This window comes from Eumetopias jubatus, unplaced genomic scaffold (assembly GCF_037043125.1).
Source record: "Eumetopias jubatus isolate StellerSeaLion01/CBP00866 unplaced genomic scaffold, mEumJub1_p1.0 scaffold_1, whole genome shotgun sequence".
NCBI lineage: Eukaryota > Metazoa > Chordata > Mammalia > Carnivora > Otariidae > Eumetopias > Eumetopias jubatus.
The window spans coordinates 133,698,174-133,722,969 of record NW_028274807.1 but is presented as its reverse complement, the minus strand read 5'-3'; the positions used below and the strand labels follow the sequence as shown (position 1 = coordinate 133,722,969).

The 24,796-nt window shown below is 41.7% G+C and overlaps 1 protein-coding gene across 1 annotated transcript in view; it reads left to right on the top strand.

Annotated features, from left to right (window-relative positions):
* The window catches only part of EFHB (EF-hand domain family member B), a 59,365-nt gene that overhangs the window by 15,217 nt on the left and 19,352 nt on the right, over positions 1-24,796 (top strand). Inside the window, exons 2-8 of the mRNA XM_028099208.1 lie at positions 9,562-9,624; positions 10,171-10,314; positions 11,020-11,200; positions 13,391-13,501; positions 17,473-17,602; positions 22,872-22,955; positions 23,539-23,606. Coding sequence (XP_027955009.1) covers positions 9,562-9,624; positions 10,171-10,314; positions 11,020-11,200; positions 13,391-13,501; positions 17,473-17,602; positions 22,872-22,955; positions 23,539-23,606 — 781 coding nt within the window. The remainder of the gene's footprint in view (positions 1-9,561; positions 9,625-10,170; positions 10,315-11,019; positions 11,201-13,390; positions 13,502-17,472; positions 17,603-22,871; positions 22,956-23,538; positions 23,607-24,796) is intronic.

The following is a 24,796-nucleotide window of genomic DNA, read 5'->3' as shown; positions in this document are numbered from 1 at the left end:
AGAGAGGGAGACACCTTTACAAATGCTTTCCTTTGTAAAATGTAAATATGAAGGGTAACTTCTACTCCTATTTTCAGCACTTCTTTCTCATCTGCTGTTTCTTAGAATAATCAGCTCACAATAATCCTTATTCTGCTACTCTTCATACCTCAAATCGGTGAACAGGTATCCTTGAGAACAACTGAAGTAAAAAGACATGACTGAGGTGGGGTGAGGGAGAGTTGTCAGACATATTATGACACTGTAGATAGAAATCAGATATAATGGCTTCCATTTCTGTGTCCCCAGTCAAATGGCATGAGGACATCAACCTACTCACAGCTACTGATTTGTAGTCAAATTGCTTTTCATGTGGGCAACTCTATGAGGAATACCAAGGGCATTTATGTCCAAAAAATGTTTACAGTGATGAAAACCTAGACTATCTACTGTCAAACACTTGGAAGGGAAGTCGATGAGGGCCAAATTATCTATCAGGCCATGGACTGATTGATCCATCAATTAATCCATTCTTCCTTCTATCTCTATCACCCACATAAGCAGCTGCCTGAGTATTCCCATGTTCTTCAGCCTAATGAGGCCAATTTCCTTTCGATATTTAAAAGAATGCCTGGAGCTCCCATAACAGGAATAGCAGGAGAGACTTTATGATCCTTGATATCTCTGAGATTTCTTACAATTTTTAGCTGATTTAAAAATCACCTGTATCTCTCCTCCCTTTTCTGTACTCTGCTTTAGCCCAATTTACAACACAGTCCCTTTCCTTTTTTACACAAGGTGTTTTTCACATAATGTAGTTGTATTGCTAAATAAAATCTGTGTCCTAAGATGGCCGACCGAGCCAGCGAGAGAGTCCCAGTCCTTGCCCCGGGCTCATCCGGGTTCTTCTCCCTGCCCCGCTTTGCGTGTGCGCCAAAAGTGCCAAGTATGTGGAAGTAGAAGTGTATAAATAGCCCCCTTTGTTTGTGCTCGGGGCTCAGACCTTTGGAGACCACTCTCCTCTGAGCAGCTGGTGTTAAATAAACCTCCTATCCTCCAAGATCTCCAAGTGCCGCTTGGTTCTTCCATTGAGCGATCCAGTCCAGATTCCGTAACATTTGGTTCCCTGACCGGGAAACCCAACCGCACTGACCCATTGTTGCCACCGGTTTAGGGCAACGGTGGGGCAGTGACAGAGGTTGTGCTCCGCTGTTCCTGCCGGACTCAAGGAGACTTGGCAGGTGAGGACCTGGTCCCGACGTCAGATTCCAGGAAGGCCTGGGGCTCCAGGACCCAGACAGGCCCACCCCCATTGGGGTGGAAGGGGAGCCTGATCACCTCCCAGAGGCCTCTTAGAGGTCTCACAGGTAGGGATCCCCAGGGAGGGAATGTAATAACTTCTGGAGTGTGAATGTGTGAGTGAATGTGCAGTCTGACCTGACTTGCTCAAGCAGACTGATTCTGTGACTCCGTGGGCAGGCACCCTTAAGGTCCTCAGGAGCCTATGGAGTCTGAGTGGTCCCATCTGCGATTCCGTGGTGAATGGCATACTGTCTATGGTGGCATCAGCATCATTTCTGATCATAAGTCACAACGCTGAGACTGCTATGGCTAAGACTCACCCAAACTCCTTCAGGACATGGCCAGACAGGCATCTGATTGGTCTCCTCACCTCAGGAGGCACCCCAACTTGTATGTCTCGGCACCACCACACATGGGGACATCACCATGGGGTCAGGGCAGAGTAAACCTAAGGTTCTAGAGACCATGATCAAAAATTTCAAGAAGGGGTTTTTGGGAGACTATGGAGTCAGGACAAACCCTGGCAAGTTGAGAACCCTATCTGAATTGGAATGGCCCACCTTTGATGTCAGGTGGCCATCAGAAGGGACATTGGATGTCCCAACGATTCATTGGGTATGGCGAGTTGTAACACGAGAACCAGGACACCTTGACCAGTTTCCGTACATTGACTCCTGGCTAGGAATTGCTCAGACCCTTCCGCCCTGGGTGCGATTGGCTTGCAATAGGCAGGGACAGGCCAGGGTCTTAATTGCCTCATCCAAGCGACCTAAAGAAAATCAGCAAAAGTCCCAGTCTCCACAAATCCTAGCCAGAAATCCCAAGGATGAACTAATACTGCCCCCACCATACATACCCGCAAGACCATCTACACCTGGCTCTTCAGCTCCAGACACTCCACTGGCATCAGTTTCACAGGTGCTCCTAGGCCTAGAGGATCCACCAGCACCCCCAGGCCCAAAGGATCCACTTTCTCCAGGACCACAACCAGGTTGTGCCCCAGGCTGGGCGCAAGTGTCCTCCAAATGCCAGTATGAGAGACATGGGAACCCAAGAGGCACAATGAAGATGGGACGGTCTAACCCGGCCATTCCATGATGTATTATCAGCCCTTTTTCACCACCGACCTCCTCAACTGGAAACAACATCCCATCCTACTCTGAGAAACCACAGGCCATGGTAGACCTCATAGAATCCTTCTTCCAGACTCATAGGACAACCTGGGAAGACTGCCAACAGTTACTCCGCACCCTGTTTAACACAAGAGGAAAGGAAGAGAATAATGAAAGGTGCATGGCAGTACCTGGAAGAGCATGCACCAGCGGGAGTCATCGACCCTGCTGCCTGGGCTAATATGGCCGCACCTGAAGTGTGCCCAGCATAGGACTTCACCACAACCGAGGGACAGGCCCACATCCGCCGGTACCAGGAGGCCCTCCTCTGGGGAATCCGGGCAGGAGCTAAGAAACCTATGAACATGACTAAGGTATCCTCGGTAACTCAACAACCAGCGGAGTCCCCTGAGGACTACTACGAAAGACTATGTGAAGCCTACCGGATACACAATCCATTTGACCCCAAGGCGCAGGAAAGCTAACAAATGGTAAACACCTCCTTCATGGCTCAGGCCGCCCCAGACATCAGAAAAAAAAAACCTTCAGAAACTAGAGGCTTTCGCCGGGATGAACATCATCCAGCTAATAGAGATTGCCAATGAGGTCTACATGAACAAGGAGGTTGCAGCCGAACAGGAAGCCAACAAAAAGATTAAAAAGAAAGTCAGCCTCCTCGCCACCACCCTGAAAGAAAAGGACAACACAAAGACGGGGAGACCCCAACCACCGAAAGGGGGGAAGCCCAGAACACCCTTGGCAAGGGATCAATGTGCCTACTGTAAAGAGAAAGAGCATTGGAAAAACGAGTGTTCCAAATGGGGAAAGGCTCAAAAGCCCAGCCACTACAAGGAAGAACCCCAAGAGGAAGACCTCATAGGCCTTGTGGGAATGGACTCCGACTGAGGGGGATCGGGCTCTTTCCTACTTGGCCCCCATGAGCCCATGGTCAGAATTAAGGTGGGGGGCTAACCAGTGACTTTTTGTTTTAACTTTTTGTTTATTTATTTGACAGATAGAGACATGAGCGAGAGAGGGAACACAAGCAGGGGGAGTGGGAGAGGGAGAAGCAGACTCCCCGCTGAGCAGAGAAGCCCGATGTGGGGCTCGATTCCAAGACCCTGGGACCATGACCTGAGCTGAAGGCAGACGCCCAACGACTGAGCCACCCAGGTGCCCCAACCAGTGACTTTTATGGTTGATACTGGGGCCGAGCTCTCTGTTACCACCTCCCCAGTGGCCCCTTTCAGCAAAAGGACTGCAACCATCCTTGGAGCCACCAAGACGTGGGCAATACAACAGCCCTTTTGCTAGGCTCGCTAGTGTGAACTCAGGGGCCACAAGGTCCAACATGAATTCCTCTATCTGCCTGATTGCCACTCTTGCCAGTCAAGAAGCCAGGAGGGGGATACCGACCAGTTCAAGACCTGCGGGCCTTCAACAAGGTGACCATCTCTCTGCACCCAGTGGTCCCGAAGCCATACACCCTCCTCAGCCAAATCCCAGGGTCAGCCAGATGGTTCACTTGCCTAGATTTGAAGGATGCCTTCTTCTGCCTCTGCTCACCTCCCCAGAGCCAGCCACTGTTTGCTTTTGAATGGACCGAATCTGATACAGGATGCCAGATGCAACTGACTTGGACAAGCCTCCCGCAGGGGTTTAAAAACTCACCAACCCTCTTTGGGGAAGCACTGGCTGCGGACCTTGCCAGCTTCCCAAGAGAGGCCACATGATGCACCCTCTTCCAGTATGTAGATGACCTCCTCCTCACCAGTGACACAAGAAGACTGCACAAAAGGCACAAAGGCCCTCCTATATCCTGTCAGACTCAGGATACCAAGTCTCAGGGAAGAAGGCACAAATCTGCCAACAACAGGTTTGATACCTTGGTTTCCTCCTCACCCAAGGGAAGAGAGAACTAGGGCCGGAGAGGAAAAGGGTCACCATCTTCCTGCCACAACCCCAGACAAAAAGGGGCCTACGAGAATTCCTGGGCGCTGCGGGATTCTGCCGCATCTGGATCCCTGGGTTCTCGGCAATAGCAAGACCCCTTTATGATCTCTTAGGGGGACCAGATCGAGAAACCCCTGCCTGGACTGAGGAAGCAGAAACCGCTTTCACAGAGATAAAGACTGCCCGGGGGCAGGCTCCAGCCCTGGGCCTACCAGATGTAGAAAAACCCTTCAATCTCTTTGAGCATGAAAAGGAAAAAATAGCGCTCAGGGTACTCACCCAGACTGTTGGACCCTGGCAACGGCCAGTTGCTTACCTGTCAAAGAAGCCGGACCCCTTGGCAACGGGATGGCCACCATGCCTCAGAGTGCTGGGAGCCACAGTCCTACTCATCAAGGAGGCAGACAAACTTACCCGGGGGCAAGAACTTAATGTCAAGGTCCCTCATGCATTTGTGTCCCTCATGAATGCACAGGGACATGCTTCCTTTCCAACTTTCGGCTAGCACAATACCAAGGGCTCCTCTGCGAAAACCCACAGGTCATCCTTGTAACAGTACCTGCAAGAGGGTGCCCAGAAAGCAGGTTTTGCTGTAACCACAACCACTGAAGTCCTAGAAGCTAAGGCATTACCAGCTGGATGGCCCGCTCAATGGGCTGAATTATATGCCTTAGTCTGAGCCCTCACCCTTGGTGGAGGCAAGCAAGTCAACATCTATACTGATTCTCCGTACGCCTTTGCTACTGTACATATACATGGAGCCATCTACAAGGAAAGGGGCCTCCTAACCACCGCAGGAAAAGCTATCAAGAACAAGGAGGAGATACTGAGAATCCTCGAAGCCATCTGGCTTCCAAAGGAAGTAGCAATCCTGCACTGTAAGGGACACCAGAAAGGAGATGACACCATAGTGCGGGGAAATCATCTGGTAGATGAGGCAGCCAAGACTGCAGCCAGTGAAGACATAGACAGAGCTCCTTCCCTCACCATGGCCCTTACACCCCTAGAAGAAGTCCCTCTGCCCAGTTACACTAAAAAGGAAAAGGAATGGGCCATGGCTGAGGGGGACACCCTGACTGAAAAGGGATGGTGGATGATGCCAGGACTTTCCCCCAGAGGCTTACTATTGTCATTGCTTCTCGTGTGTCCCTAGGGTGTATTACTGCATTTACATGTCCACAGGTTTCATCTGCTAATAGGTTAGCCATGATGGCTCCCTCTACCTAAGGTCATAGATCCCACTTTTACTGGCCCTCTGCTGTCTACTCCTGAGTGCATTTCAACCATGGTTTTCCTCGCCCCAGTCAGTCCTGGTCCTCTGCTACCTGGTATGCTGTTCCTCCTCACTGCCTCTAGCTTGCCTGGCCAGGCAAGGGGGGCAAACTCTCGTATCACCATTACTGGCAAATGGACTTTCCAGCTTATCCCCCTCAATCCCACACCAGTGCCCCCACTGACTTCTTCCACCTGGAATGGGCACACACCAAAGGTTGACCTCCGTTTTGTTGGATGCCAGCTTCTTGATACCTCCTGGGAACCTTGTAGATGGTGTTCCTACCATGGCCCTCACTGAGTTTACTGGCTGGTAGTTATCTACATCTGTAGGGGCCCTACATCTCAACAGCCAAACCCCTGCCCCTGGCTCTGCTCACAAGCCTGGGGATGCGAGTCCTGGGTGGCAACTTGGCTGGGAATGAAACAATGGTCAATGGGTGGTGGCACCTCAAACAGTGCAGTGACATCCAGATTTCCTTGTCACACAGCGCCACCCCATCCTCTTGCCCTAACAATCACTGTATACTGCTCACTCTCTCAGTCCTAGAACCCAGTGCCTCATCGTGGGCCATAGGAATCACTCTCCTGTTGGGCCAGTATCACTCTATAGGGACCGACCCTATGGCCAAGTTTATGATTAAGTTCATGTTCACCCCAAGCCTTGCAGTCAACCCTCAGAGTCAAACAGAAAATAACTCGCCTTGGCATATCCCTGGGTCCCCCATCCACACACAGCAAGCATCTATAGCACAAGTGTCAGTATGATTGATGCCTCCCACCAAGAGCTTAACTGCTCAAATCCACCCCTAGTGCCTGACTGCTGGATATGTAGGAAGCCCAGTCCTGTCCAATACCTAGGTGTCACCTCAACCAGTCTACTGTGTCACCTCCCACCTCGGCACCGGGGACCACAGATTATCCCTTTCTGGCTCTGGTACTGCTGCGTGGCAACTCTTCCTTTCCTGTCATGGGCCACAGTCAGGTCTGTGTGCCTAACAACACTTTGGCTTGTGATCAAGGTGTATACATCTGCATCACCTGGCACGTTCAATCATGCACGCTTGTCAGTCTTTTAGCTGATCTTTCAGTCCTCCCTGGGAGTGATGCCCCACTCATATGGAGAATGAGTACATCGCTGGTGGGAATCACTCCAGCAGACAACTTGGTGGGATACCCTCTGACAATGTTATCCTTGGTTCACCCCCCTCGTTGGCCCCCTCCTCTCGCTTCTAAGATGAAAATGATGCCCTCTAAACTAAGGAAAATCTGTGTACTAAGATGGCCAACCAAGCCAGTGAGAGAGTCCCAGTCCTTGCCCCGGGGCTCATCCGGGTTCTTCTTCCTGCCCTGCTTCGAGCATGCACCAAAAGTGCCAAGTATGTGGAAGTAGAAGTGTATAAATTGCCCCCTTTGTTTGTGCTTGGGGCTCAGACCTTTGGAGACCACTGTCCTCTGAGCCCGCCGGAGTAAATAAACCTCCTATCCTCTAAGATCTCTGAGTGTTGCTTGGTTCTTCCGTTGGGTCATCAGTCCAGGTTCCATAACAGTGTGAGTAAAATTTACTTAAGATTTGGCATTAAAGCTAGACTGCTTCTCATTGGCTGATTTCTTGTCTTGTGCCACCTGGCATCTCACTTTCTGCAAGATCTTTTCCTCCTCCCACCTTCTCCTCAGTGTTATCTATTGTGTCCTCTAATCCTTCCTTCCTTAGTCTAGCCCATCAATAGTTCATATTTTTTCCTGTTTTTTAGCAAAACAATTAAATTCTCTGTCTAATCATGTCTGTGGGTTTCCTGTTTTATACCCAGAGATGTTATCAGGATACTTTCTTAAACCTTGATGGTTCTCTCCCTAAGAGGAATTCTGCACTCAACACTTAACATAATATAAATCTTTCACAACCCCTCTATATCCAGGTGTCTATTTATATATTTTTAAAAGATTTATTTATTTATTTTAGAGAGAGAGAGTGCACACAGGGTGTAGGGAGGAGCAAAGGAAGAGGAAGAGAGAACCTTAAGCTGACTCTGAGCTGAGTGCAGAGCCCAACATGGGGCTTGATTTCCTGACCCTGAGATCATCACCTGAGCCCAAACCAAGAGTTGGACACTTAATTGACTGTGCCACCCAGCCACCTCATGTGTCTATATTTTTATCCAGGCCATCCATTTATTTAATCTATCCGTACACCTGCCAGCATCTACACATTCACCCATCCACCCAACTGTCAGTCTCACTGCCTTTCTTCATCCTGATTCCTCCATGCTCCTCCAAAGACCAAGAACACTCATGATGGGAAGGTTGTTTTCCCCTCTCAGTTTTTAATTTTTTAAATTATTTTATTTATTTCAAGATTTTATTTTTTTATTTGAGAGAGAGATTGAGAGTATGATTGGGTGGAGGGGCAGAGGGAGAAGCAGACTCCCTGTGGAGCAGGGACCCTGACACGGGACTCAATCCCAGGACCCTGGGATCATGACTCAAGCCGAAGGCAGATCCTTAACCAAGTCACCCAGGTGCTCTATTTTATTTTTTTGTTTGGCTCTCAGGGTTTTAAAAAATTCTTTATTTAAATTCAATTTACTTAACATATACTGTTTTATTAGTTTCAGGGGTAGAATTTAGTGATTCATCAGTTGCATGTAATACCCAGTGCTTGCTCATTCCATCAAGTGCCCTCATTAATGCCCATCACCCAATTATCCCTTCCCCTCACCCACCTCCCCTTCAGCAACCCTCAGTTTGTATCCTAGAGTTCAGCATCTCTTATGGTTTGCCTCCCTCTCAATTTTCATCTTACTTTGTCTTTCCTTCCCTTCCCCTATGTTTTTATTTGTTTTGTTTCTTAAATTCCATATAACTGAAATCATATGGTATTTGTCCTTCTCTGACTCATTTCGCTTAGCATAATACCCTCTAGTTCTATCCACATTGTTGTAAATGGCAAGATTTCATTCTTTTTGGTGGCTGAGTAATATTCCATAAGATATGGATTGAGCCCTTTGTTGGGCTCCCTGCTCGGCAGGGAGCCTCCTTCTCCCTCTAACTCTGCTCCCTTGCTCCTGCTCTCTTAAAGATTTTATTTATTTATTTGACAGAGAGAGACACAGCAAGAGAGGGAACGCAAGTAGGGGGAGTGGGAGAGAGAGAAGCAGGTTCCCACAGAGCAGGGAGCCAGATGCGGGGCTCAATCCTAGGACCCTGGAATCATGACACAAGCTGAAGGCAGATGCTTAATGACTGAGCCACCCAGGCGCCCCCCCAAAAAGAAATTTTTTTAAAAAAGAAACTTATGCTTTGCAGAAATAACTATCAGCTGCCTTGAAATCACAAAGGAGAAATAGATAAAAAGTGTATCCCTGGGAATAATTGTAATCTTTGCCTTGGGCAAAGGAAGGACAGCTAAGATCCAAGTTAGAATTAAGTGAAGGAAGCCAAGTGCATTGGGACCATTCACTGAAGGAGCTTGGCCAGAAGTGACATATTTACATATGTGAAAAGTTAGGGTGTTGGTGGAAATAGACCCATATGCAAACATACAACACACATACTCAGAAATACTTAACACTTTATCTTGAATTTAGCTTGAATGCAGCCATACTCCCATTGTACTGATGATATAGTACAACTGATATTAAATTATTTCTGGAAGTTGACTCCCTCAGCATGTCACAGAGATCCCATAACTGGATGGAATCACTGGCAATGCTAGCACTATAAAAAAGGTATACTTATATATATTTAGCATTTACTATTTATATTATAAATCAGGATTATTTTAGATTTACTGTATTAGGTTTTTTTCCTTAATTGTGTTAAATCATTGAAAGTAACTTTGTAGCATTAGAAGCATAGGCCAAATTCGAAATAAATGCTATTCTTCAAAATGCTCCCTCTCTATCCTGACAATGACCAATTATTTGTTTTTTTCCCCCCTTAGGCAGGGAAAGTTATTCCTATTGGACACAGAGTTGCCACGTGTTTGACTGAAAAACTTCCTACGGTGAGCCTTTTCAATATGCATTTATTTATTTATTTTTTTCGGAAAACAACTCACGTTTAATTGTGACATTTTAAAATTGGACATATGTTTTGACATCTGCCGCCCCCATCAATATGCATTTTTGTAAACCTAAGATAGACAACTCTTGACATTCCGTAAGAGAGTTGTGTAAACTTAATGTGGTCAATTTTGATTCTTTAGTGTATTTTGAGGCCTTCTATTTATTTTGTTCAACGAAGTGAAAACTCCAGGCTTACAATTTCTAGCTCTACAAAAACGATTGGAGATACCTTTTATTTCTATAGAGAATAGTCATGTATGGTATGCTTTCTAACCTGGATACTTCCTGGTTATTTTCTAAATATAACTTTTAAAATATGACATTTATTTCTATAAAACACATTTTAGGAAGTTTCATTATTTGGGTCTGTAGTTCCCCATGTACTTACTACACTCATGCAATGGTGTTCACTGATTGGGATAGATTAATCCTGCTAATATTTTAAAAACTGTACTTAATAATTCTATTTTCTTGTCTCACTGTAGCTAATTACTCCACCTGAGGCAAAAAAATTTTTCAACTATAGATATCCACCTGCTGGAGCTGAAAGAGTATTTTATGGCAGAGCAAATGATCCCCCAATTGCTCCTTATTTGACACATGGAATAAGATCTAAAATTTCGATACCGGTAACTTCTTTTCCTTTTTTCCCTGTGCATTATTAACTTACTAAGGTGAAAATGCATGAATGAGGTATTAATGAAATCATCAGTTCCAATTTCCTTCCCACTCTTACTCTTGAGTAGTGAAAAAAATCCAAGCGGCAACAGCCAAGAGACTGTAGAGAAATTAATGGTCTGAGCCACAATCTATATATTTTCACCTCACATAGTAAAAACCAAGTTGCACTTCATTTTCTCAGAGTAAAGAGAAATGCTGTCAGGCTTTGTTAGAGAACCAAGAGGATGAAGGCTGGGTGATATCACCTCAAGGCACAGCAGAGTGCTTGTATAGAATCTGGGGGAGTGGGCTGAATGTTACCTGTGTTGATTGGGCTATCTAGATTCTGAAGACCTGATCTATACCTCTGGAGAGAGCTGGTGGCAATCACATGGTTCTTATACTTGTCATTCCCACTTTTCTAGAATCTGCGTCAAGTAACCAGGGCTCTCTCCTTATAAACCTCAGAGCCTCAGTGAAGGTTCACGTAGGAATGTTTCAGCTTCATAGCTCCAATGCTGACAGTTCATTTGAAGAGATGAGCAAAGGCAAGGATAGTGAAATGTTTTTCCACAATCATATTATCTTCTCTCCAGCTATCGATTAGTTTCAGTTTTCAGATTTTTGCTTTTTTGTTGTTGTTGTTACATCTGTGCTTTATATGATTTCTTTAGGCAAAGGTATTGATCAACCCAGAGCCTATAACAACATTTCAACAGAAAATTAAAGATAAAAAGGAATCAGTATATTTTAGCAATCAATGGGCACCACTAGGAAAATCTCATGATCAAACGCCAGGATTACCTAAAGGCCTGGATTTACTCAATACGACATTTGGGACAACAGTCATCAGAGGTAATAAAAAAGTGATGGGGAGTTGGTTGGTGAAATGTCTTCTAAAAAAAAAAAAAGGAAAAGAAATGTCTTCTTAGAAAATGGGATTAAATATAAATATTTTGTTGACATGGCATTTGGTGGTGGTGTAAATGATGATTCAGAATGAAAGATGGGATCATGGCAAGAAAATGACTCTCAGACCCAGAATCCTTAGAGTTTATGTGTACCAAGGCAGTAAAAATTCAGCTTTTGGAAGCAGATTCAGTGAGTATAGTAGAGAATGGTATACAGACAGGAGAGAGATTCAAGAAAGTTGATACTGGAGCCTGCTATGAAGTCCTCAATCCCTTCTCCCTGGACGTGCATTTGTGTGTTTTATTTCCATCAATGCTTCTGATGTGTTCATAACTCTTAACTCTTGATGAAGCAGACCACGGAACAAGTAAGTTTGGCAAATGCTGTGTACTGCACTCCATCCGTGCAGATCCACAATGTCTACCTGCATATGTCAAAGGCAGGCAGCTTTGTAGAGCAGAACATAGAGAGGAGAGTGCATCTTCCAACAAACAACAGCTTATAATGGAATTGGTCACAGGCCACTATTTCTTCTGAAGCCCCAGCCTTCTTTTCCTTCCACCTGCTTCACATTTATCTCCTCCTCTCTTTTTCATGTCTCTTACCCTCTCTCTCCAGGGGTCTTACCGCAGGAGACCTCAACTTCCATTTTTCTTTATCCTGCAAAGAAATTTGGTTCTCTTTGTTTTTCTGCGCCCATTAAGGCTCTACCTCAGGAAACTTTTCTTTTTTTTTTTTTTTCCACCAAAAGGGCCATTAGATTATGTTCCTTAACATAGTAACACCCACTCTGGAAATAAATCATGCCTCTCTCTTGGGATGCAAAATCTGCAAAGTCTACAACGTGATCATATCGGATCTAAAGTTAAAATCAGTTAAAGTTTGAAACTTGAAAAAATGTATTTTAGAGCAGATGATGTATCTTTTTACTTTATAATAGGATTTTAAAATTGTATTTATGTAGACATGGTATTACAGCATTGCAGTAATTATATCATAACTGCTATCTAGGATTAGACAATTTAATATGAAAGTTCTGTCAAGGTATACCTCGTTTAAATATATAATAGAAAGAATGTTCCAAGACATGTATTTGTCTATTCATAGGTATAATAGTTCATATGTCAGACATAAAGTACTGCTTTACAGGATTATTTTGAGTTGACCTACTTTCTGGTATTCTTAACTATTTGTTTACAGACTGCAATTCTTGGCAGAAGTCCAAAAGAAAACACTGAATCTATGTTGTTAGGAAGAGAAGAACGAAATTATGAATGGAATTATATTTAAAAATCGTTACACAAACAATAAAAACAAAATAATTCACTGTATATAAAACTGGGGCCCACCAGTCATGGGAAAGCAGCTATTAAACAAACATCTTATTGCTCTAGGTTTGGGATCAGTAGGAAGAATTTCTTCCTGATTCCAGTGATTTCCCTGACAATTTTGGCTACTTTGAAGATGGATATTCAGATCAAAACAGACTTAGGGTATATGCTTCAGTCTACAGCTGTCACCTAGTCTACCCTCACAGGGCATCAGAGTTTCTGAAACTGACTTGTGATTCAGAGTTACTTAGAACATCTTGGGAAGTCTGGAGCAAACTGAAATCAAAATTGTCCTGAGCGTCTCAGAATCAGAAATTTATACAGGGTTGGAATACAGCTCAGGACAACCTAAATAGTTAACCAATATAGAGTTCTGATATTCTTCAGAATTCTAGGGAGTGAGCCAGGCCAAGTGGGGGTCCCTAGGACAGTAACACATAGGTGGTGTCCTCTTTCTTGCTAAATATTTGTGTTCTCTCAGAGTGCCCGTGTAGTTTATGTCATTAGCATACCTCATTTGTCATTTGTTGTAGTCAATTTAAATATGTTACATAGGGCGCCTGGGTGGCTCAGTTGGTTGGGCGGCTGCCTTCGGCTCAGGTCATGATCCTGGAGTCCTGGGATCGAGTCCCGCATCGGGCTCCCTGCTCAGCAGGGAGTCTGCTTCTCCCTCTGACCCCCTTCCCTCTCGTGCTCTCTATCTCTCACTCTCTCTCTCTCAAATAAATAAATAAAATTAAAAAAAAATATGTTATATAGATGGAAGTTACCTTAAAACTGATTTCTTTAATTCTTCCTTTAGAATCATCTGCTAGAGATGTAGTGAATCCACCAAAACCCTACGAAGAAGTATTTAAGGAAGGAAAGGAAGGACATGATCTGTATATTGTTTCTCACAATGATTATTATGTGGGTAAGTGTCTTCCTGTGTAAAATATGCCTGAGGATTTGTGAAGAGGAATAAAGGAGATTATGTGCATAAAGTTAAATGCCTGGCATATAATAAGTGATCAGTAAATAATAACTTATTATTCATAAGATCATAAACCCTGATAGCTAGGAGCACATATACTTAGGGATTTTGTATATAAGATGTAGAAATGTATGTATTATTAAAAGGAAAAACATCTAAGAAAGGTTACATGTTAGTTTTGGGCTTAAAAAATACTGCTCTTATTCAGATGTTAGGATTATTCTAAGTACTAAGGTTGGGTAATGGTCAGTACACAATTTTTTGAATCAAATAGAATAGGTTCAAATCCTTGCTTGTTCATTTACTGTCTTTACACTTCGGATATTTTATTTATCTTATCATCTAGTCTAATCTCTTAAATGGGGATAATAATATGAAGATTAGGTGAGTGCCTGCAAAATGCTTTCATAGTGCCTGGAACATAGTCGGGGCTCAATTACTATTATTATGATGCGATTTTGTCTAATGTAGCATATGGCTAGAACTATTCTCTAGCACAACTAAAAGACATTAGATGTTTACAGTGCTGTGAAATACAACTTAATTGTTGACGTGTTGATGCTAAGTGGAATCTTGATGTAATAGAAGACCAGGAATTAGACACTGATGTATGTTCTGAGAAAGCCAGTGGATTGTGTATGATTGATTCATGAACTCAATCCTCATTAGCTAGAAGCAAGACTTGCCCTTTACTCTAACGCAAGGTCCCTCTCATCCTTGCTTTCTCTTATTTCTTTACTTTTTCTCCTCCCTCTCCATCCCCTCACACCATAGTTCCTCTCTGTGCTCTTCCTCCTAATTCTGCTCATAACTGGGCCTGTTTCCTATGCCCATTGCTCTACTGTCTGGAATCTGTCATCCTCTTCTTTCATGGCCATTCTCTGCTGCTTCCCCTATACTTGAACACATCCAGTCCTGAGATCATCTCTGCCCTCCCATTCACACTGCTGCTGCTTCCCCTTACTCTGTCACTGGTTACTGGTACCCCATCTACCTCCCTGGCTCTCTCCCTCCTTTTCTTTCTCGCCTCCCTCCAGTCCTCCCTTCCCTTATTCCTCCTTCCCTCTCTCCCTCTCTCGTGAAAATATTTTATTCGTTTTTTGAAAAAGTTTAGCATGTATTGTGCAATAAAATCCAATGCCTTTTAGTTGTTTTCAAACTATATATATATATATATATATATATATATATATATATATACACATAGACAACCTGTAATTAGATATCTTATATGCATTTAGCAGTTGGAGGAAAATGAGCGTGGATTTTTTTTATTTTTAGTAGAGCTCTAATGGACTATAAAATGATTGACATTACCTTCCTTTGCTGATTTTTATGGAAGCCTCAGTGGCCTCTTGAAAAGGCACAGAATTGGGCGCCTGGGTGGCTCAGTCGTTAAGCATCTGCCTTCGGCTCAGGTCATGATCTCAGAGTCCTGGGATCAAGTCCTGCCTCGGGCTGGAGTCCTGCATCAGGCTCCCTGCTCAGTGGGGAGTCTGCTTCTTCCTTTGACCCTCCCCCTCTCGTGCTCATTCTCTCAAATAAATAAATAAAATCTTAAAAAAAAGGCACAGAATCCAATCTTTTTAATATTGTCCTTATTTTTTCTCATAATGAAAGTAGCTTTATTTATTTGTTTTTAAAGATTTTATTTATTTATTTATTTGTGAGAGAGAGCACAAGCAGGGAAAGCAGCAGGCAGAGGGAGAAGCAGGCTCCCCGCTGAGCAAGGAGGCCGATGCGGGACTCTATCCCAGGACCCTGGGATGAAGGCAGATGCTTAACCATCTGAACCACCCAGGCACCCCAAGCTTTATTTTTTATTATAAAAATATATAATAATTGTAGAGAATTTAAATATCTTGATAAAATGGGGGGAAGCGTCTGGCTGGTTCAGTCATTAGAGCATGCAACTCTTGATCTCACGGATGTAAGTTCAAGCCCCACACTGGGTGCAGAAATTACTTAAAAAAAGATCTTTAGGGTGCCTGTCTGGCTCAGTTGGAAGAACATGTGACTCTTGATCTTGGGGTCATAGTTCGAGCCCTACATTGGGGGTAGAGTTTACTTAAATAAATATTAAAACAAATACACAATACATACATACATACATATCTCAAAAAAATAAAGAGAAAGTAAATGTAACATTGAAATCCCATTAACCAGAGATAACTATAGTTGATATATTGAACATCTTTCTAACCTGCATGCATTAAGCTATCTATCTTTAGTTAAATGGGATAATATTCTCCATGCTTCTGGGGAACCTGCTATATACATTAAGTGTTTTTTATTTAAAATAATATGTCAAGGGCACCATTCAATAACAATAAATATATAACATCTTTTAAATACACTTAATTTTAGTCCTTACAAGTAATACGTATTTCTTTTATAAAATACAAAGAAAATCTCCCATAATTCCCAGTCTTTCACAGATGCCTTTCTTTGTGTGTTCATATATGAGTATATACATGTGTTTTGTTCCTCACCATATATACTTTTTTTCTATTTGCTTTCCCCCCATTTAATGAAATACCTTAGCTGCCTTTTCATGTCAGTATCTATATTGTATTTTTTAGTATTACAAAATACATTGCCTATATATCTTTGTGAATGTGATATATGTTTTTAGAATACATTCCTAAATTTATGAGCATTTGAAATATTTACTCTTAGAGCCAAACCATCCATCTGAATAGCTGCCCCAATTTGCCCTCACACCTACAGTATATTAGAATTTCCATTTCCCCACATCCTCCTTAATAGTGAGCTTTGCCAATCTTCTTTATTTTTACTTAACTGAAAGACAAATTATGACTTTACATTATTGTTTTTATTTACTTTGTTTGGGTTACTAGTGAGGCTGAATCTCCATCATTTCTTTCTTTCTAAATTTTTTAATTTATTTTTTTGACACAGAGAGAGACAGCGAGAGAGGGAACACAAGCAGGGGGAGTGGGAGAGGGAGAAGCAGGCTTCCCGCTGAGCAGGGAGCCCGGTAAGATGCGGGGCTCAATCCCAGGACCCTGGGATCATGACCTGAGCCGAAGGCAGACGCTTAACGACTGAGCCACCCAGGTGCCCCATCAGCCACCCAGTCTCCATCATTTCTTAACCTTTTAGTTGATCTCTAGTTTTAGTCTTACTTTTCTTATCTAGAAATAGAAAACTAATATCACATCATGACTTCAAAAAAGTACAGTATTAGATCTTAAGTATAAAGACCTCCCTTTGGGTTCTCAGGCTTCAGTTTCTAATATGAGATAAGTGATTATAATGAAATGGGAGGGTTGCAATGTTCTGATGATCTCACCAAATCTCGGTGAGAGCAAGTACAAAACAACAGCCTCTCAGGTCTTAGCAGAATGGAAGGGACAGCTGGTGTCCCAAAGCATTGCAGTACCTCCCCTGATCTTCAGGATTTCTGTAACATTGATGGGGCCTGCATTATTCATCATTTATATGTCTTTCTCCCTTTTTTTAAAGATTTTATTTATTTATTTGAGAGAGAGAGAATGAGAGATAGAGAGCACGAGAGGGAAGAGGGTCAGAGGGAGAAGCAGACTCCCCGCTGAGCAGGGAGCCCGATGCGGGACTCCATCCCGGGACTCCAGGATCATGACCTGAGCCGAAGGCAGTCGCTTAACCAACTGAGCCACCCAGGCGCCCCATATGTCTTTCTCCTACATCATTTCCCTACTTGCCTACCAAGTATTAACACAGGAATCATGTCCTACCAGTCTCCCAGCTCATGTGGGAACATGCTTGTCCTCGGTAGCCAAATCTGTGCAATCCTCGCACTGTTACAATTCCATTTAGTTCCCACTCTCATTTTCATTGTCAATGAGAGCATAATGTGCTTCTGGCAAGATAAGGTTATTTGTGTTGCTTCCTCTTTTTTTTCACAGGAGAAGCAAAGAACCGAAAGTATAACCCATCAAGTTTCCATAGATTTAACTTGTATGGGGTCCCAACACCACATTTTAATGATGGAAGAGCCATGGCAAAAACTTTATATTGGCTCCATGAGCTACAAATGTAAGTTTAATTATTTTGGGTCCTGAAACAGGTATTAGATATATGACACATGGGAGAAGAGTTGTAGATTAAATTTATTTTTTGAAGAGGTGTAACACATTGACATGGTTAAAACATAAAATTAATAGGAAAAGATACACAGTGATATGTCTTCCAAACCATCCAGTTCTCCCAGAGATAACCATGATACTGTGTATGTGTGTCATTCTAAATTACTTCATGCCTTTATAAGTAGCAGATCTGAAGATATATGTGCATGTTTGTAATCTATAGATTAACCCTATTCATGTTTTTTTCTTTTCTTTTCCTTTTTTTTTTTAAGATTCATTTATTTACTTTAGAGGGGGTGGGCAGAGGGAGAGGGGGAGAGAAACCCAAGCAGACTCTGTGCTGAGTGCAGAGCCTGATGTGGGACTCGACATAGGGCTTGACATGGGACTTGATCTCATGACCCTGAGATCCCGGACCCCGAGATCACAACCTGAGCTGAAACCAAGAGTCACATGCTTGGTCTCAGGCCAAGAAAGGCCAAAGAATGCCAATAGCCTCCAAATGTTGGAAGAGGCAATGAATAGATTCTCCCCTAGAGCCTTTGGAGAGAATACAGCTTTGCTGACACTTTGACTTGTGACTTCTGGCCTCCAGAATTGTGGGAGAATGTTTTTGTTGTTTAAAGTCACCAGTTTGTGGGAATTTGTTGCAGCAACCACAAGAACCTAATACACTGTGCTTGCACTTCTATACATCAATGCTGGAAGTGGATTTGTTTTGCCTTCTGCCCTCTTTAAAGAAGATGCTGGCCATCCAAGTCTCCATAGGTCTCAGTGTGCACAGGAAGTTTGCCTTCCCACAGATACCCAACCTGCCTAGCTCATTTGTCTGTCTGGTCGATAGGAGCTCCCTGTTACAGAGGCAAAGTGCTAAGTGCTTTACATAGTATTAAATTAATCCTACCAATAACTCCATGAGGTAGGTGCATTATAATTTTTATCCTTTCCATTTTACAGATGAAGAAACTGAGGTACATAGAAGTTAAATCATTTACCCAATACTATGCAGCTAAGAAGTGCTAGGGGTAGGAATAAAACCCAGGCAGTGTGGCTCCAGAGGCTACCCCTAACCACTATACCAGGTTTATAGGCACTGTTTCTATGATCATGGGCCTGAAATATCGATTTCCATTCCTCTTCTGTTTTTTTATTATATGAGTTTCTAATACTTGAATTATTCAAAAACAATAATGGTAAAACACAAACACCAAATAAGTTCTTAAAGTATTCTACTAAACCTGTATGAGATAATTTTCTTTGGAGTCCAGAAGAAGGGCCCATATAACAAATATTTGTTGGGGTGCCTGGGTGGCTCAGTCGTTAAGCGTCTGCCTTCCGCTCAGGTCATGATCCCTGGGTCCTGGGATCAAGCCCCGTGTAGGGCTCCCTGCTCGGCGGGAAGCCTGCTTCTCCCTCTCCCACTCCCCCTGCTTGTGTTCCCTCTCTTGCTGTGTCTCTCTTTGTCAAATAAATAAATAAAATCTTTAAAAAAAAAAAAAACAAGTATTTGTTAACTGATTAATATTAAAGCAGTTAAACCGTATATAAAGGAAAACAAGAAGTGATTTAAATATTTATTTAAATATTTAAGGATTGTAGATATATATAATTATAATATATAAATTAATCCTTAAAGGGTGATAACAAAATTTGGTTTATCCATTTTTGAAAGCTTAGAAATATAAACCTGCTATCAATTTATAAAAGATCTGAAATAAACACATTAACAACAATGCAGTCCTTTTTCTTTTTAATAGATTTTATTTATTTATTTGACAGAGAGAGATAGTGAGAGAGAATGCACAAGCAGGGGGAGCGGCAGGCAGAGGGAGAGGGAGAAGCAGACTCCCTGCTGAGCTGGGAGCCCGATGTGGGACTCGATCCCAGAACCCTGGGATCATGACCTGAGCCAAAGGCAGACACCTAACCTAAGGTCCTGACCATGTGGTCCTTAAAAACATCCTAAGGGCACAACTTTTAGGTTATTAACAAAGACATATTTATCAATGATTTGGTGGGATAGTCATAGAAAAATACATTGAGTACACCCAAAACTAATTCAACGTTATATGCCAATATATCTATTTCTTTTTTTATTTTAAAAGATTTTATTTATTTATTTGAGAGAGAGAATGAGAGAGAGAGAGAGAGGATGAGAGCGGGGAGGGTCAGAGGGAGAAGCAGACTCCTTGCTGAGCAGGGAGCCCGATGCGGGACTCGATCCCAGAACTCCAGGATCATGACCTGAGCCAAAGGCAGCTGCTTAACCAACTGAGCCACCCAGGCGCCCCGCCAATATATCTAAATTAAAAAAATACACTGAATTTGTAAAAGCAGGTAATATGCAGGGTTCATTTTCGTCCAACTTGTTTCCACCCCCAAGGAAACATTGCTTATGGAACAATGCTTTATTTGATCATACTTCTTATATTTGTTGCAGCAACAAATATATAAAGTGGTTCATTATTGCTAAAGCAATAATTCATTATTGCTTTGGTTTGCTGGATTTTAAAAAGAACTCACTGGGGCACCTGGGTGGCTCAGTGAGTGGAGTGTCGGATTCTTGGTTTTGGCTCAGGTCATAATCTCAGGGTTGTGGAATCAGGTCATGACCTCAGGGTCGTGGTATTGAGCCCTGTGATGGGCTCCAGGCTCTGGGCTCTGGGCTCTGGGCTCAGCGTGAAACCTGCTTGAGATTCTCTCTCTCTTTCTCTCTCCCTCTGCCCCTCCCCCTCCCACTCTCTGTCTCTCTCTCTCAAATAAATAAATAAAATCTTACTATTTCACTATTTCATTCTTCAGTGTGATTTCTATTATAATTTCGGAGTTAAGTATCTCAGTTTTATATTTTAATGTAAACTTGGTTTACACTCCACTTTTAAGGAATATATTTCCTCTATAAAGCTACCTCTATCTATATTCTGTTTATGACTTTGGTTTGAAGAATTGGTTAGAATCTTCATGTGATAGGTGAGTGTGTGTGTCTGAAAAAATTCACATGAAGGCCTTTATTTCAAGTTGTTTAGTGAATGCTCTGAGGCTGTGCAATGATGTTGTGTAGTTATGGATATTTCGACATATGTGACTGCTTACAGATACTTCCCCCTAGTTCTTCCAGAAACATAATCCAGGCATTTTAGGGCAAAAGGAGTGGGCTCTGTGACTTATAATCCTTACCCACTTCATCCCTGCGTGTTTCTAATTATGCCCTTTGGAACTGGTTTTTAGAGTGTCAACTTTATTTGTTCAAATTATGGCCCTTAAACTGCCATTGATTTATTCTGACTATACCCATATTGTTCTTTTTTCCCCATTTTTGAACTAATGGGAAGTAAAGGAAGACAGAAGAAATGAACTACTTTATATTTCATCTTTTGTTTCTCCACAGAGTGTCACTCTTCTCCAGAAATTTATTCAACTCGGTATTTCTATAGTACAGGAAATAGTTTTAAAAGCAAATGGAGTTTAAGAATTAAATGTTCATTGTTTTTAGTCTTTACAAAACAATAGAGAATTTATTAATTTTAATGTTATTAAATAGTAGTGTTGTAATTTTCCAGTTCTCAAAAGAAACCTTGTTCATTTAATCACAGTGATAGAAGTAATGAAATTATGTTACAGGAAATTGGCAAAATAAAATCACCCATAATCCCATCACCAAAATTTAATGTATTTCTTTTTAGTGTAGCTTCCTGTGTAAATGTTTACATAGCTTTAATCAGAGTGCAAACCTATTTTATATCCTGCTTTTTCACTTAACATGAAATAATTTTATATTGTGTATTCTTAATAACCAACATTTAAAATGTATGCAAAGTGTATTCTTGTCAATGTGACATAATTTAATCACCCTCCATGATCAAACATTTATCTTCTTTTTTTTCCTTTGTAGTCAGGGAAGCTACAAACATTTTTATATCTATAACTTTCCCACATTTTAAATTATTGCATGGATTATCTTCCTAGGATTGGTTCTCAGACATAGATAAAAGGGAATGACCATTTTTATGCTTTTTGCATCATATTACCAAATTATATCCAAAAGGATTATAGCAATTTGCACTAGCAATCTACCAAGTGTTTTACCATACATTGTGCTAATGTTAGGTATTCTCTCTTTCTGTCTATTTTCAAAGTACCACTTTGTTTTTCTTTTATTATAGATTTATTACTGGAGGGAATCATAATTTCTCCATGTATTTGTTACTAGATGTGAATTATCTGTTTATATCCTATGGTTATTTATTTATTTGGTGCTTAATTTTCTTTTAGAAATTCTAGTAATTGCATTTATGATGATGTTAACACCTTGGTTTTGTTTACTGAAAGAATTTTAAATCTGCTTGTCTTAGTCTTTAGACAAAAGGTTATTTTTAATTTTTTTAAATATTTTATTTATTTATTTGACAGAGAGAGACAGCGAGAGAGGGAACACAAGCAGGGGGAAAGGAAGAGGGAGAAGCAGGCCTCCTGCCAAGCAGGGAGCCCGATGCCGGGTTTGATCCCGGGGCGCTGGGATCATGACCCAAGCTGAAGGCAGACGTTTAACTACTGAGCCACCCAGGTGCCCCCAAAATGTTATATTTAGATAAAATGTTATATTCTGTTATAAACTTATCTTTATAATACAGCTTTTCTTTAGCATATAACTTTTCTTGAAACCGTGTGTATTTTTTTTTTTTAAGATATTTATTTGACAGAGAAAGACACAGCGAGAGAGGGAACACAAGCAGGGAGAGTGGGAGAGGGAGAAGCAGGCTTACCGCTGGGCAGGGAGCCTGACACAGGACTCCATCCCAGGACCCTGGGATCATGACCTGAGCCGAAGGCAGACGCTTAGTGACTGAGCCACCCAGATGCCCCTGTGTGTATGTTTTGATGGCCCAAATGATACTATGGTATTCCAAGGGGCACCTGTGTGGCTCAGTTGGTTGTGTCTGACTCTTGATTTCAGCTCAGGTCATGATCTCAGGGTCTTGAGGTCAAGCCCTGTGTGGGGCTCCACGTTGGATATGGAGCCTGCGTAAGATTCTCTCCCTCTTTCTGCCCCTCCCCTCCCCACTGGGGCTCTCTCCCTCTAAAAATAAATAAATAAATAAAATAATAATAATTAAGAAAAAAAAGAACAAATGATACTATGGCATTCCTCATTGTATGTGTACTTGGCAGCCAAGAGTACTTAGGTAATAAAGATTCTTGACAGTTTTCTGATTTTATAGGAAAAGAGGAGCTAAGGTCGTATCCAAGAGAGTTGATGATTTCAAAGAAAAGTTTCAACATAAACTTGGAAGAGTTTTAGATCCGTAAGTTAATAATTAATTTTGAATTGATAGCGTCTTTGGATGAAATATAAAAAGTACTCTTTTGGTAGATGTTGGTTTGTTTTCTGTTAGGTTCTATCCATTAAGTAAGAAAGTCATCCTTTTGTGTCAATCAGGGAACTCTCTTACTTTCTTGCAGGGCCTGGGGTTCTAGGAAAGTGCTGAGTCCTCTGAGATGAAGTGGGCATTCAGAGACCAGGGAGGGAGAATTTTTTTGTAAAGCTTTATTTCTGGAATACTAGAAATTTAATTTATCATGTTACATTTTTTTCTCTCTCTCTTTTCCCTGTCTCTGTCTGCCTGTCTGTTTCTACTTCCATATTCTGCTTTGAGTATGTTCTTAATTTTCTTTTTTCTGGGCTACTGAAAGCCAGGGAAAGCCTTTAACCATTGCCTGCGCAAGTGAAAGATTAGACAGAAGATCAGCTGGAGAACTTCTGTTTGATCTTCATAGTTTGGTTATAGGAGAAATACAGGCTATTAAAAACATATGGCAAGCATATTTTAAATTCCAGAGATGCCATGTGGTGAATATTTTAACTAAAGGATTTGTTTTCTTTGATAGCATTGCAGAAACAATGAATGTTCCCCCAGACCACACATTTGGAGCTTGTCTCCGTGCTGAGGAGTATGGTAAATATACAAACTTTCTCCTTAAAAAACAACAACATCCTTACAAAATTATGTCGTTAAATTCACCATCTCCTTCTTTCAAACTTCAAATTTTAAAGGTTTAAAATATTACATTGACATTAATGAACAATTTGTAGCACAAAAAAAGAAAAAAATGTTCATATTATGTTTGAAATAGGTACAGTTTAAAGTCTTTGTGAATGAATAAGTGTCGCCAAGGCTCAGAACTTTATTTAGAAAATAAATATGGCCTGTATTAAATAAGCCAAGGTGATTTGAGGCAGCTTTTTAATGAATTCAAGCATTGTACTAGGTCCCTGTTACTTAGAATGTGGTCTGCAGACTGGCAGTGTTGGTGTCCCCTGAAAGTTTCTTAGCAATGCAGAATCTCAGGCTCCACACCAGACCTACTGAAACTGAAACTGCATTTTATGATATTCCCAGATTAATTGTGAGCACATTCAAGTTTGAGAAACCACTGTACTCTTCAATCACATAATTAAGAACCACTCTCTTCCCACCAGCCAATCAATCAATTAATCCATAAAGTGGCAGAAGAAACTTACCAGGATTTTGTCTTTATTTCTAAGCAATCTATACTGTAGACATTCAAAGGGAAGACTATGCTAAAGCTTATCAGGATTGGGCTGTATATCAGTGGTTTTCAAAATATAGTCTGTAGTCTACTAGCATTAAAATCACCCAGGGAATTTATTAAATATGCAGGTTCCGGGGACCTATGCCCAGCCATTCTGATCCAGTAGGCTCTTATGTACATGAAGGTTTAAGAACTGCTACTGAAAATGTTTTAGCTAAAGCCCACTCACTGACAAAATATATATTTATTGAGCTTATGAAACAGTGTTTTAGAATATCTTTAATTGCATTAATTAGGAGATTATATTTCAGTTCTGTTTTTAGATGAACCGTTACATGTTTAATGTATGCCTATCCATTTTAGAGGCTCTTCCTACCTGTAAGAGTGATTAAGGGATGATTTAGGAAACCCATCAATTGGCCTGAAAAATAAATAGGTAATCGTGGTAAATTCTGCTTACTTGAAGGCAGGCTTCATGCTGGTGGGTGCTCCGTCTTGCTGTCTGTTGGATCCTCAGAGTCTAGCACACACTACATTTTTCACAAATATTTATAGCATGAATTGGTGAATCCAACACATAGTATATCATTTT